Source organism: Trachemys scripta, chromosome 4 (assembly GCF_013100865.1).
Source record: "Trachemys scripta elegans isolate TJP31775 chromosome 4, CAS_Tse_1.0, whole genome shotgun sequence".
NCBI lineage: Eukaryota > Metazoa > Chordata > Testudines > Emydidae > Trachemys > Trachemys scripta.
Window position 1 is genome coordinate 10,267,437 of NC_048301.1, and position 18,867 is coordinate 10,286,303.

The following is an 18,867-nucleotide window of genomic DNA, read 5'->3' on the forward strand; positions in this document are numbered from 1 at the left end:
TTAGATGCCAATTCTCAGAAAACTTTTAGTACATAGAGCGAAAGTTATGAATAGAAATCCTTCAAATGTAAGTTCACATTATGTCAGACACGACTGTTAGAGAGTCAAAGTGTGACCGCTTTCAAAGATTATTTCAAATTAAGTTGCCCCCAAAAGCATACAGATAGTGCCCAAAAAAGGTAGATAGTCCAAATACAACATTCAATTAAACCAACAGCAAGACGGTATTATAAGGTTTCAACCTTGAAGAGTTGTTCAAAGCAGAGAAAGTTAGGCATGAAAGATGTCAGAACTAACTGCATCTGAAATGCACAAAGTACTCTAGTCCATAAAGAAGCAAGTCATAACGAAGCAGAACGTGGTGTCAAGTAAACAGCACACAGTATAACTTAGAAAGAGTTTATCCTTTGATGTTAATAAAGTATTAAGTGATAATCAAGTTAGGCATGAAAGGTGCAAGACAAAACTCTGAACTCATTCTTGCTGACAAAATAAAATGGAACTGGGTCCTGGACCCATCACTCCAAAGGTCCAGTGCTGCAGTGGGATACTTGCGTACAGTCAGTGTTTAAAATTCTTGAAGAGGGGTCTCATTTCAGATTGTACAACTGCTCAGTTGACACATTTGCTAGTTTCATCACTGAAAATTAGCAAAGCAATATGCAGAATAAAGAAAGGAATGGTTAGCATTCTAAGCATCAGATTTGCTATTTTAGACTCCCTGGAGACCAGCTGGGATCTATATCTCTGGCTAACTCAATCCCTCATCTTTAGAAGGTTAAATGAGTAGTATGCAATGTTACATGTGAGGACCTTTTAAATGAGACATTAAAAACCAAGAGATCTTGTTCCACTGTATAAGAATATAAAAATCCATAGCCTGTTTTGTAGAAGTAAACACCTACGGTGCACCTAGTGTTCAGGGTGGTCCTCAAACCATTTATGCCATGAAGCCAGAAAGTAACGTAGAATGAGAAAATACAGGTTAGGAAAGGTTATTTATCTTCAAAGATCTGTATGCAAGGCTCACCATAGTTCACCAATTCTCCAAGCCAAAGTCATGGCTACTGAAAGACTTGGTAGGAGAAGGAGGAATTTAAAACGTGTAAAGATGACCTGAGCAGAAAGAAGTTGGAGAGACAAGGTGGGAGAGGTAATATCTTTTATTGGACCAACTTCTGTTGGTGAGAGAGACAAGCTTTTGAGCCACAGGTCTGTGGCGAAGAGCTCTGTGTGGCTCAAAAGCTTCTGTCTCTCCAACAGAAGTTGGTCCAATAAAAGATATTACTTCACCCACCTTGTCTCTCTAATATCCTGGGACTGATATGGCTACACTGCATACAGAAAGAAATCCTACACATTTATAAACTATGTTATTTGCTAGTACAGGCGTTTTCAAAAAAATTTCCATAGTGAGAACCAGATATTGGATTGTCTCATGAACCACCTCTACTTTGTGATCATATCTCATCCCTGGGGTAAGTAGAGCAATTGTTTTCTATGAAAAAACAATATTAAGAAATTATTTTTGATTGATACAGAACTAAGTTAGTTTCCTTTAGGTCAATTTAGCAGGTGGATGTAAGAACAGACAGCACCACGTGATCAGTCAGCTCCCTGGAACTATAAGCAAGTGTTTATACCCTTATCTGTAAAGCTTGTTTACAATAGTTAGAACTGTCAGCTCGGCAATAAAGTTTTGAATGCAAGTACACGTGACCCAAAACTAGGGATTTTAAAGGAATTACAACATTCACAGTTATTACGCACATCTAATTCTCCCAATTTGTAAACAAAAAAAACAAAAGACAAACCATGGACTGCTGAGATCTAGCTGACATAACAGTTTGTTCCGCTTGGCTCTTTGCCTTTGATCTAGTAATCCTTGCAGAAGAAGTAGGAGCAACCTAGACACATCCCCAAAGAAACAGAAGTTAGCATATTCCTTTCCCTTCTCCCCAGTTGCAGCAATTAAGAAGAAAAGGCTTTGACATACTAAGGACAGGTGTATACTACAAAGATTTGCCTGCAGTGCTATGCTAGTTAATCACACCCCTGAGAGCACTATGTAACCACCAACCCCATGTAGATGCATCTTATACCAGCAAGAGACTCCTTTTGCATTATAGCTTATGTTGTTTGGGGATGTGGTTTAACTATACTGACAAAATAATTACTTTTGCTGGTATATTCCTCCCTTCCGTTAAGAGGTACAGGTATATCGGCAAAGCCTTTGTAGTGCAGACTAGCTCTAGGTCAGGGGTCAGCAACGTTTGGCACACGGCTCGCCAAGGTAAGCACCCTGGCGGGCCGGGCCAGTTTATTTACCTTCTGACGTGGCAGGTTTGGCTGATCGCGGCCCTCACTGGCCACGGTTCACCGTCCCGGGCCAATGGGGGCCGCGGGAAGCGGCGCGGGCGAGCGATGTGCTGGCCACAGCTTCCCGCCGCCCCCATTGGCCCAGGACAGTGAACCGCGGCTAGTGAGGGCCGCGATCGGCCAAACCTGCCGCGTCAGCAGGTAAATAAACTGGGCTGGCCTGCCAGGGTGCTTACCCTGGCGAGCCGTGTGCCAAACGTTGCCGACCCCTGCTCTAGGTGCTTCTGTCCTAGTTCAAGAATGCAAGTTTATACATCATAGAAATCTATTCCACTTTGTTTATAAAAAACAGGACAGTCATCACTGGTATAACATTGACGCCATTAATGTTACACCAGTGATGAAGTTAGTCCACTGTCTTTGAATCAGTAAAAATGATATGTATAATCTCTATTAATTTCTTACTGTAAGATAAAACAATGAAAAAAAACTTATAAAGCATTGTTTAACATGTGCCATTGAAGACCGGTACAAATTTTACTCTTCATTACCATCTCCTTTGGCTTGACTATCACTGGGTTCTGTGGTACAAATGGAAGAAAACCAGGTGCATTAGGTCTGTAAAGCCCAACTTTAAACACTCCCCGTTTAGCTTTCTCTCTTTGTTCTTTTAGTTTTCGAAGTTCTTTTTCCTCTTTGTAGCGCTGGAGCAATTGCTTGCGCTCATTTTCACTTTTATTAACGGCTGCATCTGTAGTTTGTTCTATGAAAAGACAGAAATGGACATTTTACAAAACTCTGAAGATACTTTAACAAAATTTGAGAGAGTACAGTATAACATGACCAGAATACTAATGTTGCCTGGAAGGTTACACAAGTCATTGGATAAATATTTAGAATTCTCATAGTTAAGATACAAGAGGATGATGCCGAATTGCAGCAGAAAGTTGCTGTCACTGTTTACTTTGAGATTGTGCTTGCATTACAAGTTTCAACTAAGGGTGTCTATTTATTGTGTATTAGTGCTAGGAGCCCTGGTCATGGACCAGGGCCCCAGTTGTGCTTGGCACTGTACAAACAAGAAAGAAAAAGACAATCCCTGCCCCAAAGAGTTTACAATTTAAGTATAAGACAAGGAACAACAGATCGATACGGATAGTATAAAAGTGAAACTTGTATCCATCCAGCGGAATTCAGGTGCAACCCTAATGCAAATCACAGAATCTGTACATCTCATAGCAAGTCAAGACTAAAAGAAGTGAAAGCAGCCAAAAAACTGAAATGTTTTGTAATTGAGAACAAATCAGATAGTGATTATGTGAGAGATTAAATACTTATGCCAATTTGAAGAGAAAAAAAAAAATCACACTTTCATCTGAAAAGTTTGTACTTATTGATATAAGTATCACCTATGATGACTAAATGAAAGATATTTTTGTTTTTCAGTTTACTTTGTGCATTGTGCAAGTCAGTTTCACTGTTTGTTCTATACAGTTAGTTTCTCCCTGGTTAAAAAGACCCTTAATGTCAGAGCAGCAAGTCACAATTTTTAAAGGTATTTATTAGAATGTCTTAATTTTTTATTTAAATACTCTTTCAACAAGTTCAGATTGATAATACTGTTTTATGAGAGGGTCACAGGCTGCTTCATATAGCTCCAGGAAGCAGCAGCATGGCCTTGCTCCGGCGCTCCAGACGGGGAGCGGGGTTGGGGGCCGCTCCACGTGGCTCCCGGAAGCAGTGGCATGGCCCCCTCTGGCTCCTACGCATAGGGGCAGCCAGAGGGCTCCACTCTGCACACTACCCCTGCCCCAAGCGCCACCCCCTTGGCCAGGAACCGCAGCCAATGGAAGCTGGAGGGGCGGTGTCTGCGGACGGGGCAGTGTGCAGAGCCGCCTGGCCGCGCAGGAGCCAGAGAAGGGACATGCTGCTGCTTCCGGGAGCCACTTGAGGTAAGTGCCGCCCAGAGCCTATACCCCTGAGCCTCTCTCCGCGCCCCAACCCCCTGCCTCAGCTCTGATCCCCCTCCCGCCCTCCAAACTCCTCAATCCCAGCCCAGAGCACCCTCCTGCACCCCAAACCCCTCATCCCAGCCCCAACCCAGAGCATGCACTCTCAGCCGGGGCCCTCACCCCCTCCCTGCACCCCACTCCTTCGGCCCAGCCCAGAACCCCATCCCACACCCTGAACTCCTCATTTCTGGCCCCACTCCAGAGCCTGCACCCCAACCCCAATTTTGTGAGCATTCGTAGCCCACCATACAATTTCTATTCCCAGATGTGGCCCTCGGACCAAAAAGTTTGCCCACCCTGACCTACAGAGTCGGTGCTTATGACTACAGTCTCCTATACCTTCCTGGAATCTGTTTTGTATCTGAGTTCCTGCATGTCTGCAGCAGTGCACTTAACACAATATCGTCATGTCCTGGGGAGGAGATTTTTCCACTCTGCGTCCCTGCAGAGTTAGAGAAAGTAACTTGTTCTTGGCTGCTAGTCATTAGGAGTTAGTGGTCCAGTTGCTGGGTCTGCCATTCACATGTGTTAATTCCAGCCAGTTCTTGTTAAGATACCTTGTTCCAAACCAGATCTTTTAGTCTATGGTACATCTACACTGCAATAAAAGACCCATGGCTGTGGCTGGCCTGTGGCAGCTGACTTGGGCTCAGATTGTGGTGACTAAAAATTACAAAGCAGACATTCGGGCTGGAACCTGGACCCAAAACCATGCTTAAGAGGGTGGTTCCAAACCCATACACTGAAATTTTCAGCCCGGCAGCCCAAGCTCTATGAGCCTGAGTCTATTGATCTAAGCTCTGAGACTCAGTGCCACGTGTTTTTTATTGCAGTGTAGATGCACCTTCTGTGACATCCAGCTATATGTCCAGAGCGGGACTCAACCTTACAGTAAGGGCTTGTCTACACTACTGAGCCTTTGCCAGTATAGCTATGCCAGCAGCAGCCCCTGATTGAGATACAGTAAGCCAACCGAAGGAGTTCTGCTGACATAGCCACACCACCTCCCCAAGCAACATTAGCTAAGCCAACATTCTTCTGTTGACCCAGTTCCGTTTAAACCAGGAATTCTGCCAGCAGAGCTATGTCAGCTAGCGGTGTGTTATTCTTTTCCACACTCTTAACCAGCACCACTTTGTAGTGTGGGTGCAAGTGTCACCACTCAGTGGGTAAACTGAGTCACCCATACTGTCAAAAATAATGCCAAAACATTCCTGCATTCTCCACAGCATTTTACAGACATTGGTATGTGTTATAAGTGCATTGGAAGGTGTTATAGGTGGTTGTAAGCCAGAGATGTAAGAAAATGATTGAGCTGCTGGCTAGACAATTTATAGCAGTCATTAATCATTTATTAAAACATCTACTAATCATAGGCAGCTTATAAATGGAATCAATAAAATGTGCCCACAATACGATATGCATGAAATCCAAAGCAGGTTGAAGAATGAACCATGATCACTGAAATGGGGGGAAAAAGGGAAGAATTGTATATTAGTCTTATCTATCAGTCCAATTAATAGTCAGTAGAACTGGACTGGTAACCAAAGGACTCAAATCTCCCATTATCCAATTTATAATGCTCGCCTCCACACACAGTTAAATCCCTATAACTGCAAATATAGCTTCTTTAGCCATAAAACCAGCTTAAAGAAATTTAAGAAATATTTTAATGCTGAATAGTACTATAAGCTTTTACTCACTCCGTTTGGCTGTGGTCTTTTCCTGAGAGCACACTTCGTTTGTCTCGTCCAGTTTAGGAAGTCCCCTCTCTTTCGATAACTGGACATTGACATCTGCCAGTCCAAACTGTCTGCTCCTTTCAAATTGCTTGTGTCTGTTCTCCTTTTGAATCAGTGACTTCCTGCGTGCAACTTTTGTTCTAAGCGTTTCTGTGCTCAGATCCTTTCTATATCGATTGGCAAACTGGGGTGTAGCAGCCATCTTAACTATCCTAGAACAAGTTTGTAAGGAATTAGGAAATAAGACAAATGATCAAGTTCTGGTTTATTGTAATTTTACATTAAAGCCTTTAAAGTAGCCACTGAAAGCTTCCAAGTACCTCATTTTTGTTAGAGTTTCAATAATGGCTCTTCACTACAACCATATGCATCAGACACTAAAAATACTTTTAACCAGTGGATCCTAAGCCACTGGCATCCTACTGGTCTGGTAGGGTAGGCTTTTGCCACCGGACTGGTACTTGCCTGGCTATCCTTACTGGGTGGTGTCCTATGCAACCATACCTATTCATGCTAAGGAATCATACAAGTAAACCAAAACACCGTAGAAGCTACTTAGAAGCTATTGACAATTTAGATTATGACCTTGTTGGGGCAGGTGTAGATAAATCTCTGCATTAAACATCTTCACATAAAACTTTCATATGACTTTGTATTATGCCTCTATTTTCATAGAACTTTGTATCAGATCCTTATATAGAAAACTTTGTATTGAGCCTTGGTATAATGTTAAAAAAAAAAAAAAAAAAGTCTTTTTGCTAGGAGTAGAATAAGATCTCTCCCCCCACCCCTCCCTTTTAATCAATTGCCCTGTTGAATGAATGAGGCATGGATGAACAAGGCCTGGAAGGCAAGCACCTTCAGACAGCTAGTTGGAGAGGGGACGGAAGCCAGACCCAAGAACAATAAAACTAGTCAAGTGGCTCACTAAAGAAAAGCAGACATATTGACAGCCTTGGGGGTTAGAAGCAAGCACCTTCTTTTGAAACACCCTCTTTGAACAGCATTAGGACAACACCCAGAAAGAAGCAGTACAAAGGACCAAGGGACACAGACACAGATTTTGAATCTGGTATAGACTTGCATGAGAGGGAAGCTGCTATAAATGTGAGGTGTCTTGCACAGGACCTTGGGTCTCGTCTTGTCAACATGGGAGCATCGATCCGGATTGGCAGAAGCCTGGCTCCACCCCTCCCCCATCTAACTCACCTGGCCATTGAAGTTAAGGGGAGAAACTAATTGGTAACAACAACAAGACGGAGTATGCTTGTGTGTGTGTGTGCATGCATGAGTGTAATATATATCATATGCATATGATACAGTGTTGACTGATACATGTATTACAAATAAATGTGGCGCTTTACCTTATTCCCCCTGAAAAGATCCTATGCAGTACTTTAAGTACAACACAGGGACCTTTTGTGTTGTGAGAGTTCCTAGCACAATGGGGCCACCAGTTGATTGGGGCCCGTAAATACTACTGCAATACAAATAATAACTAACTACCATCATTGTAGAGAAAAAGTGGATGAGGTAATATATTTTATTGGACCAACTTCTGTTGGAGAAAGAGACAAGCTTTTGAACTACAGAGATCTTCAGGTTTGGAAAAGGTAATCAGAGTGTCACAGCTAAATACAAGGACAAATTGTTTAGCATAAGAAGTAAACATGTTCCATGGGACCTTTAAGATGAAGCGGGCAACTAACACCTCTGCAGTCATAGAACAAAGGATGGTTAGACCTGGTCTAGGCTAGAAGATTAGGTCGGTTTAACTACGATCAGTCAGGGGTGTGAAAGATCCATACCCCTGAATGACATAGGTCAATTGACCTATCTATCCCCCTGTAGATAGCGCTAAGTCGATGAAGGAATTAGCTACAGCCTCTCAGGGAGGTGGATTACCTATGCCGATGGGAGAACCCCTCCTATGGGCGCAGGTAGTGTTTACATGGAAGCACTACTGCGCCACTGTAGTTTCAAGTGAGGACAAGCCCTTAGTATGTTAAATTGTTGTAGTGAGTCACAAAACAAAACCAGCATCTCTGCCGAGTCCATGATTTTTGAGAGTCTAGCAGACTTAAGAATTTAAACTCCCAGGCTCATCTTTTGAAGGTGTTGGGTAGGTTTTCTTTGAGCTTGATGGTGACCACATCCTGAAAGAAATCTTTCCCAAACCTCCTCTTCTGGCCTACAAACAACCCCTCAACCTCATCATCACAAGCAAGCTCTCACAGACCAGGACACACCAACTCAAAGCAGAACCAGTCCCTGCCAGAACAACAGATGCAAAATATGCAGACATATCTCCACTGCTGATCAACACCCCCACAATACATCTCTCAAGATCTGTGGGTCCTAGACATGCCGATCGGTTAGTCTCTAAGGTGCCACAAATACTCTTACTTTTCACAAAGTGATGGCTCCCTATCTGACTTTTCAGACCTCATACTCAAAGAAAACCCGCACACCTTCAAAAGACAAGCCTGGGCGCTTACATTCATAACTTTGTTATGACTGCAGAGATGTTCATTACCCACTTCATTGTAAATGGTTCTTGGAAGATTTGTTTACCCCTTATGTTAAACAATCTCTCCTTGCATTTAGCTGTGACAGAGTAAGTACCCTTTCCAGACGGGAAGGAGAGCTCATCTCTTTCATCAACAGACGTAAGTCCAATAAAAGACAGTACCTCACCCAACTTTTACCTCTCCTATTCTGGAACCAACACAGCTACAACAACACTGCATCCCATCACTGGAGTATTTTGGATAAGGCTCCTTTCCCTACTTTACTTATGACCTCTATGTGCAGCATAACCTGGGCCCCAGTTGGTCATTACAACGGATGCTTCTGATACTTATACATGTTCTGGTCCAGTCTACACTCCACCCTGGGCTGTTCAAGACTGGAGACTTCAAGCTGAGGGTCTGGACGTTTGTATTAAAGTACACATATGAACCAGTGGTGGGTGAAAACTCATGGATATTTTTCTCCCCTGCGGCAATCCCCCAGCCCCAAAGTTTTAATCCTTCACCCCACGTTCAATGTAGCAACTGCAAACCAAGCCGGTGTTAACTCTGCAGGCGGCAAGCCACGCCAGACATCGGCAAATGTGTGGCTGCCCCAGGCAGAACAGAAAACAGGCGAAAGCGATAACGACCCCGCAGAGCTTCACCTCACCAGACGGCGACGTGCTTTAATATAATAATATAATTAATGGAGATATCCCATCTCCTAGAACCGGAAGGGACCTTGAAGGTCATCAAGTCCAGCCCCCTGCCTTCACTAGCAGGACCAAGGACTGATTTTGCCCCAGATCCCTAAGTGGCCCCCTCAAGGATTGAACTCACAGCCCTGGGTTTAGCAGGCCAATGCGCAAACCACTGAGCTATCCCTCCCTTTACAAAGGAGGGGCACCGCCAGCCTCGTTTCACAGGTGGGGAAACTGAGGCACGGCACGGTGAAGCCGCTGGTGCCAGTCCCCCAGCAGAGCCAGGAGGAGAACTGCCCCCTGGAGCTGTACGCTGGAGTTAGTGCCCCCCCCCCCCCCCCCCGGGGTCCCCCCCCTTATTGCAAGGTAGCCCCGCCCCCCCCTTGGCGTTAACGGCTTCGCTCCGCGCTGGATTTTGCGCCCCCCGCCCACGCTCCTCTGTAGCGAAACCCAGCCGGGGGGGGGGGCGGGCACTGCCAGGGAGCAGAGCCCGTCCCGTGCCGCCGCCCGGCGGGACTGGCAGGAGGGCAGGGCCCATGGAGGGGGGCTGGCTCGACCCCTCGAGGCGGCAGGGAGCGGGGCTGCAGCCGAGGGGCGCCGTGCCGCGCCCAGCCCAGCCCTTCCTACCTGTGCTGGGCCCAGAGAGACCCCAAGTCCCCGACGCCTGCACCACCCGGCGGCGCGCGGATCAACCACCCCTCTCGCAGGCCCCGGCGCAATTCAAACCTCACCCCGCCCACCTCATTGGCTGAGCCCAGCCCGCCGGCGGCCGCTCATTGGCGTCACCGAGCCTCCCACCGGCCGCTCATTGGACACCGCGAGCTCTGCGCCTGCTGTTCATTGGCTGTTCAGAGCCTCTCCCGCTGGGTCGGTCATTGGTTAGCAGGCGCGTTCCAGCCCTTGGGGGAGGGAGGCGGGAGTGGTCTGTGATTGGTCGCGCCACGGGGCCGTGGGGCGGGGGACTGGTCTGTGTGAGCAGCGCCCCCTGACGCCGCAGGCGGGAGCTGTGAGGCGGTGCCTCAGTCCCGGCCCGGGGGGGCACTGCCGGGGCGGGGCAGCGTCAGGGATCTGCCAAGGGGGCGCTACCGGGCTGCTGGGCCACCGATCTTCCTGCCACCAGCCCCCACTCTCTATGTAGAGTTTGGGGAGAAGCTGGTGTCATGGCCTTGGAAGTGCAGGGCTGTCCTGCACCTTGCGCAGGGTTTGAGGTTAGATTCTCTCACCCCCCAAACTCCATATTCTGCATAATATGTTTATAAACGTTTTGTGGAGGGGGAAGGGGGAATTTTGCCTGAAATCGATAGTATCCCCTTTAAGAGCAGTAGAGGATCCAAAGGGTAGGTGTGAATTGGGTGACACTGACAGTACAGAAAGCAATAAGCTCTTCAGGGCAGGGACTCTCTTTTTGTGCTAGGTGCTGTACACACAGAACAATGGGGTCCTGGTCCGTGACTAGGGTCCTAGATGCTTCAGCAATACAACTAATAAAAAAAACAACAAACAGGAAACTGACCTTTAAGACCTTTCAATTCTGCTCCCGTTCAACACTAGGCAACAATATATACTGTAGTTGGGCTTAATTTTGTAAACAACAAGGCAAAGGTAGGATTTTCAGAAGTGGTCAGCGTTTGGCCTAACTCTGCTGAAGTCTTTTGAAAATCCCACCCATAGCATGTTATGCGTCCTCCTCGTTTCTAATTTCCCACTCCACTCACATACGCCAGGCCTGACCCCTATTTTTCCCCCCAGTAACCATATCCGGAAGAAACTGATGTTCAATTGTGAAAAGGTGGTTTGTGTTTAATATGATTCTTACAGATGGAAAATGTATCAACAACAGAAAACTGAGCCATACAACATTCAAAGATAAAAGTAGCCGTTCAAAAATCAGCCACATGGTGGCATTGCAAAAATGTAGCCTGTGGATTGAAAAAACAATATTGCCAAATAGGATATTGCTAAATTTAAGACACATTAATAAGCATAGAACATAGGCATCTTTTGCAGGCAGTGTAAGAATGTTCCTTTTAGCATCTCAGTTCAGCATGCCATCAGGCTTTATAATTTCAGCTTTCAAACCACAAGAAAGTTGTAAGAAGTTCTGAAGGTATTGAATCCGATACATTTTTATAATGGATCAGCACATTTTTAGCTGCACTTGGGTACAGTGAATGGGAACAGCAATACATGGATTAGACACCAATTACTGTGCTGAGCCACAGAGCTGCCTCCCATAGAAAAAGTTATATTGCATAATGTAAGGCTGTTTCTGGTTACCTCACAATGTAACATCTGAAGAAGTTTCAACCTATTTGTCTGACTGTATAGACTACTATAGATTAGAGCAAAGGCCTGGGAGCTAGGAAAATCCTGGCTATAATCAGAAGAGCTACTGCCTCACTATGTAACACTAACCAAGTTACTTTGGCCCTGTCCACCCTTGGATCAGCAATCATATGGCCGGGTTCTCAGTGGATGGAAATTGGTGTAGCTCTGGTTAAATCAATGGAGTTATGTTAATTCGCACTAGCAGAGGATCTGGCCCCCAGAGTCCAATTCTGCGAGGTGGAAGTTGAAGGCACTCAGAACCTCACATAAGGTGCTCAACATGTTTCAAGATCATACCTGGGATCTATGGTCATGGCTAGCATGGCTCTGATCTGAGGAGAGACAAGAGTCAACGAGAGCTGCACCCAGTTACTCTGCAGCTGTCATCCCCACATTCTAAGTTACATTCAGTTGCTAACCACTGAAGGCTCAAAAAATTGGTGCAAGTTCTGATACTTGGCCATTTACTCCTGACATGCAACTTACACTACTGTTTACATGACCACTGAATTTGGCCCAGAGACTTCTATGGGAGTTCCTTGCTGACTTCAGGCTATGTTCAGATGAATTTGGGCTATGGTGGGCCACTAACTCTGGTATAAGTGGATTTAAGGATTTCTTCCTTCCAACCAAAAATCATTTCAAGATTTTCTTGGATGTGCTGTACTTGAAGCTGAGGTGTGCCTTGCTTTTCAAATTACAGGTATTTTTGCTCCCAAAAGTGTTTAGGCTAAAGCATTTGATGTGTTAAATTCCACTGAACGTCAAGATCACACCTAGGTCCCATAAAATATTTGAATGAGTGCCATGATTTTAAAGTACTTCAGTGCCACTTTGGAAAAAAAGGTAGTAAGGATCTTTTGGCCTTTCCAATCAAATGCCTGAAACACACTGCTGATTTTATTGACTTTAAAAGAAATACTTTATCATTTAATAATAGCAATAGATAAGACAGACAACCTGTAAATTTAAAGTCCTTATCCCTTAAATTTCATACACATCATACATGCTTGAAAGATCAAATGTGTAACCTGTCATGTGCTTCTGGTCACTATATAAAATTATATCCCAATTTTAGCCATCAGAGTTTTGAGAACCAATTTACATTTCTGTATTCCATTGCAATGCAACTCTAAATACCACACATTATTTCTTTATTAATATATTGTTGTGGATGCATAATATTTGGGAATTTCCTTGCCTGCTCCTGCTCTCCTCTTTATTGCCCTTACATTGGGTACTGTTCATTTGAAGCAAATGTCACCCTTCCCCTGCACAAAGTTTTTTTTATAAGCAGGCCCTATATGTGTAACAATATGGAGTTTGGGGGTGAGAGGGTCTAACCTTAAACCAGGGGCAAGGTGCAGGACAGCCCTGCAGACTCCAATGACATAGCATTAGCCCTGGTCTGAAATTTGCTACAATTTCTGCACACCTACATGGGATTTCTGCCCACTGGAACTGTATAACTGCAGCCCAGGTGGCCACATGCCCACCACTCACCAGGCTCACATACATCTGCCTCTCCATGATGGACCATTTGTGTCATAGAGTGCAACTCAGCTCCTTAGTGCAGAGGGTACAAAGCCCGTATCCTACATTCTGGGCATAGTTCATCCTGTGTGTTCCCTGTCATAGGGTGGCTGGCTCCTGTAAAAGAAGTAGGTCCAGTTCCCCTTTGCCAGGACAGGTGCTCCCATGTGGCCAATTAAGAGGGCAGGGTTATAAAGGATCAGTGAATACTACAGTGGGGGGGAGTTTCAGTGAGTCAGAGCAGAGGGGTCAGTCAGGAAGGGTAGGTGAGAACTGCTAAAGCCAAGGGGACTCAGTGAGTTCTGAAAGGAAACATAATGTGGTTCCTGGGAGAAGGCTGAAGAACAGTTTGCTGTATGGTGTCCCAAGCAGCCAAGGAGCCGTGTCTGGAGAAGCTGAAGGTGGTAGAGCTGGCAGCAGCACGTGTTGCTTGCTTGTTCTAAGATGGAGAGTTGGAGCCAAGCACTAGAGAGGGCTGAAGGCAGGGGACCAGCTGAGAAGCTTACCTGCTGACATCTCCAGGGTTGGACAGCTAGACTCAGAGGAACTGAGGGCTGGGGGAGTGAGGGATGCTCCCAGCAGACAGGCATTCCTGCTAGGATTGGGAAGAGGGTGGGGCTGCACTCCAGTTGGAAGGGTTGGGATGGCTGGCCTGGTACAAGGACAGAATGGGGATGACAGAGTCTGGGTGTGGTCAAAGGTGCTGGTATGTGGAGTGTCAATGGATGAGATGTCTTGAGTTTTAATGACTGCTTGCACTGGGGTGAAAAATGGACTGCATGTTTGGGCCTCTTGTTATGAACTACTTGGACTCTATTGTTGTAATAAACCAGCCCCAAGGAGGGGAAGTATAGCAACAAGAGATCCTAAAGTGAAGTTATTGTTACTACACAGAGGAAACTGAGGCTGGCATGCTCCTCATGCTGTGGCTTCCTGCAGGAGGATGCTTTGGGCAGGGGTGCCCTATGACAATCCCTCTGCCCACTTGGAACAGCTCGGGTGGACTTTTATTAATATGTCTGAGAAGGTTCTGAAGTTAGCACAACTTTCAATAAGTTTTTTAGACAATAGACACCTCAGAAGAGAGCTGAAGAAATGGGGTGGAGTGTCTTTATCCTGTCCACACCATTGACTCATCCAGAGGCTCATGAGGTCACATAATAGTGGGGCAAATGTGAAGGGATGAGACAGATCTGACAAGAATATGGTGCCATACCAGAGAGATGGTAATGAAGGGCTGTCGGTTTCCATTCCATTATACTACAACTACCTTTAAAAAATGTCTTTAACTGGATTTAGGACTCCTAAAACAAACACCATTTACCGTAAATTGGAAATACTGTGTACTGGGGTGGCCAAACCGCGGCTTGAGAGCCATATGTGGCTCTTTTTCAGTTAAAGTGCGGCTCGCAGAGCCTTCCCCACCCACCAGACTCGGGTGGGGGGTAAGCTCAGGGCTTCTGCCCTGCGGTAGGGTTAGGGGCTTCAGCCCCATGGGAGGCACCTGCCAGGGCTCGGGGCTTCAACAGGAGTGGGGCTGATGCCCTGAGCCCTGGCAGGTGCCTCCCGTGGGGCTGAAGCCCCTAACCCCCCACCCTGCCACAGGGCTGAAGCCCTGAGTCCTGGCAGGTGCACCCAGCTCTTGAACTTCAGTAGATTATCGTATGCAGCTCAGAGGGTGAGTAAATTGGGCCACCCCTGCATGTACTGTAGTGAGCTGTTGTTTTATTCTAACAAAGAATTACAGATTATTTACTTGTGCATTGTATCAGAAAGGACACAAACTTAAAAGGGAGGCAGAGTCTGAATTCTTTGCTGCACTAATCCTTTATGCAGTGGAGTTTGTAGTAAAATAGTGTCCTAATTTGATAAGGTCAGGGCCCCTTTGTGCTAGGTATTGTATAAACTCAGTGAGAAGCAGTGCCTGCCTTGAAACACTTACAGTCCACATAAATAGATGAGACAGACAAACAGTGGGAGAGGAAACAGAGGGGTGATGTGTATTATCCCAAGTCACAGAGCAGGTCACTGCTGAGTTGAAAATAGAACTTGGGTCTCGTTGGGTATGTCTGTACTACTAAAAGACCTGCAGCACTGGCCCAGGTCAGCTGATTCTGTCTCACAGGGCTCGGACTGCGGGGCTAAAAATTGCAGAATATACGTTCAGACCCAGCCTGGAGCCCAGGCTCTGAAACAACACAAGGGGGGGGCGGGTCTCAGAGTCCAGGTTCCAGCGCAACCCCAACATCTATGCTTCAATTTTTAGCCCTGTGAAGCCAAGTCATTTGATCTGGGCTCTGAGACTTGGTGCCGTGGGTTTTTTATTGCAATGTGGACGTACCCTTAAATTCCATTCCAATGTCCTATCCATTGGACCACAGCATCTCTGCATGCTAATAGCAAGAGCACCATGAGCTTTCCACTAGTGCACATATTCATGTGGGAAAGGATACAAACAACAAACACTCGGCCCTAGGATCATGGTGGATGCTATGAATGCATAAGCAAGAACCTTATTTCTAGTACTGGTGTCATAGTGTCCATAGCAACTATAGCCGGTAGGCCAAATTCACACCAGTGTAGTTACCCTAAAGATGATTTACAGTCTCTGTCTCCATGCAATGCAACTGTATAGCCCCAATTTTTTGTTACAAGCTGATAAGCACAACTGAATGTCACTTGTCCCAAACTGGCTTCTAATGAATAATTTTTGTGGGAGGGGAGGGTGGGCAGTCAGGGTATTTAGTGATAAATATAAGAAGGATTTTGCGATTTGTTTACCTTCCCTAGCCATCTGGCACTTTTGCATTTCAGTAGCCGTGGACACTGAGAGAACAGTAGATAAAACAAAATAGTCCTATCTTATCAGGACCTGGAGAAATTTAACTCTGTATTTATAGGATTAACCAAGTCACTATAGCTCTTGTATGGCTTCCATCTTAATTAATGGTCATGTTCCTCAAAGCATTTCTTTGTTGCATGTTACTAAATAGAGCAGTCCTTTATCTCCTTTTAATTTGCTTTCACTGTGAACCAGTTGGCTGCAGCAATCCTGCCCCGCCTCAGTACTGGAGGTGCTGCTGATGGAGCAATGGAGACATAAAAGACATGTTTGTGCTGGGGGAAGAATCATTTTAACACATGGTAAAATTTCTAAAGCGCCTGAAGCCCTGGCCTTGTCTACACTAGAAAATTAGTTTAGCTACATCAGTCAGAGGTGTGAAAAATCCACCCACCTGAGCAGTATAGTTAAGCCGATCTAAGTCCCCATCTAAACAGCCCTAGGTCCCATTGACCTAGCAACAGCCTCTCAGTGAGGTTGGGCAGAGGCGACGCATGGGGGGGTATGCAGGGTCAAGTGCCCCCCTCCCGATTGGTCTGCCGGGAGCGGGGAGGGAGAGGGGCTCTGTCCTTCTATCCCTGCACCTCTCCCGTGGCACGTTTGGCCCCTCTCCCTGGCAGCCAGGTGGGAAGCAGGATAGACGTGGCTGGGAGGCAGCCCCGGGCTCAGCTGCTGGGGACATGGGCTGAGCATGCTGGGGGGGAAAGGGGGCTCCAGCTTGCTCGGCCCCTGTCCCCAGCAGCCGAGCCCAGGCAGGGAGTGGGCCACCGCTGCCTCCCAGCCAGGCTCTCTCAGGTAGAAGAGGCTCCGTCCTGCTCCCCGCCCCACTGCCAGGGCAAATGTGCCGGGAGGAGGCGCAGGGAGAGAAGGACAGAAACACCCTTTCCCCTTCGCAGATAACGTGGGGTGGGGAAAGCGTGGTGGCCCCAGGCTGGCCACACGGTGTGGGGGTCACTGGGCAAGGGAGACACGCAGGGCGGTTATGTGTCCTCCCCTTTAGATTGTGCCCCCCACCCCCCAGTATGGGGAGGCACCAATCAATACCGACAGGAGAATTCCTCCTGTCACTGGAGGTAGCTTCTACATTGCAGTACTGCAACAGCGCAGCTGTGCCGCTGTGGTGTTTTAAGTGTAGCCAAGCCCATTGTCTAGGAGAAAAGGTGCTTTTTCCTTCTTCAGACAACTCAGTGAAGTTAACTCTACTGAAAATTCCATTTAGTACTGTAAGCAGAGTCAGGATGAGCTCTACCCTGACATCTGGTGGTGAATTATGGCGAGTGTGGAAAAGAACTCCAGGGGCTGATCTTGTCTGCATAGGCACACCCACTTGCCTGGCATGAGACAACAGCAACTGATAGTGGTTACTTTGGATGGGGTGGATCCCCAGTTTCTCTGTTATTGGGGCAGGAGGAATAAAGTGTTGTTTCCCTGATTATGTGAATCAAGGACAATGAAACTGTTTTATGACAGAGTGTCTCACAATCACCTAAGTAGCACTCGCTAGACAAGGGACATGGGTTCCACAACCCACTGAATTTTGAGAAAGAAGATAGGGACAGGTATTTATACTTGATGGTATACCCCTGCCCCCATATTTGAGGGCTTGAGACACCCATTGTACTATCTCCACTGTTGAATGTCAGAGCTAACTTTGATTCTATTAGGAGTCTAGTTACAGACTGCTGAGCTGAATTCAATTTGGGCTAATAGTGTACCAGCCCTGGGGCTCCCCTGCTATGAGCTGAAATCACAAAAGAGCTAAAGTTATTAAGAGCTGAGATCACTGAGTGCTGTGTTAACTAGTGGGGGAGCCTGAAGCTATATTGCTAAGTGGCTGGTGGAGCAGTTTGTGGGGATGTCTGGAGGAGCAGTGAGCGGCGCAGAGCCTTGCAGGGACGGTTGGAGCAGCCCAAAGAACGGCGAGTGGAGCTGTTTGCGGGGATTGCTGGAGCGGCTCACAGGTCGGTGAGCGGAGCCATTTGCGGAGACGGCTGGAGTGGCTCACAGGTTGGTGAGCGAAGCGAAGCAGCTCGAAGAGCAGAGCAGTTCGTGGGATAGCAGGAAGTGGACTGGCTCGTGGCGGAACTCCATGGAGAGACGGCTGGCCTTGGATCACATAAGGTGCCCCTTAACACTCTGCGTGCCCCCCTTTTGCTCTGGGGCTGCACTGACCAGGGACAGAGACTTTGGGGGTGGTTGGACTTTTGGGACTTTGGGTGATTGCTGGACTTAAGAGACTTTAGGGGTGTTGGACTTTGGGGACTCTGGGTGATTTTTGGGTTGCTGGATTCAAGAACCAAAGGGAAAGGACACAGCCCAATTTGCTGGGGTGGGTCTTTTGCTCATGGTTTGTGTTATGAATCCTGTTTGTGGTGTTTTTCCAATTTAATGCTGATGTCGTTTACCTCATGTTATTAAACATTTTCTGCTACACTCAGACTTCGTGCTTGCGAGAGGGAAAGTATTGCCTCTTAGAGGCGCCCAGGGGGTGGTAAGTAATTGTCCCAGGTCACTGGGTGGGGGCTCGAGCCGGTTTTGCATTGCGTTATTGAAACGGAACCCCTAGATACAGAACCTGGCCCTTGTTGCTGCCAATTTAGATGGGCAGAAGGGTTACAGTACCAATACAGACACATTTTAACACTGGGAGGGTGATTAATCATTGAAACAATTTACCAAGGGTCGTGATGGATTCTCCATCACTGGGACTTTTTAAATCAAGATTGGATGTTTTTGTAAAAGATCTGCCCTAGGAATTATTTGGGGGAAGTTTTATGGCCTGTGTTATACAGGAGATCAGACTAGATGATTACAGTTGTCCCTTCTGGCCTTGTAATTTGTGAGCATATGAAAACACCTAGGCTATAACTTGATGGG

General features: G+C 46.5%; 1 protein-coding gene across 2 annotated transcripts in view; it reads right to left on the reverse strand.

The window, feature by feature from the left end:
• DLGAP5 (DLG associated protein 5) overlaps window positions 1–9,991 on the reverse strand; it is a 41,023-nt gene extending 31,032 nt beyond the window's left edge. For both annotated transcript variants that reach the window (XM_034769644.1, XM_034769643.1), the window contains exons 1-4: window positions 9,915–9,991; window positions 6,035–6,285; window positions 2,871–3,082; window positions 1,815–1,907 (exon numbers count right to left, since the gene is read on the reverse strand). In XM_034769644.1, coding sequence (XP_034625535.1) covers window positions 1,815–1,907; window positions 2,871–3,082; window positions 6,035–6,275 — 546 coding nt within the window. In that variant the 5' untranslated portion in view covers window positions 6,276–6,285; window positions 9,915–9,991. The remainder of the gene's footprint in view (window positions 1–1,814; window positions 1,908–2,870; window positions 3,083–6,034; window positions 6,286–9,914) is intronic.
• Window positions 9,992–18,867: the final 8,876 nt, after the last annotated feature.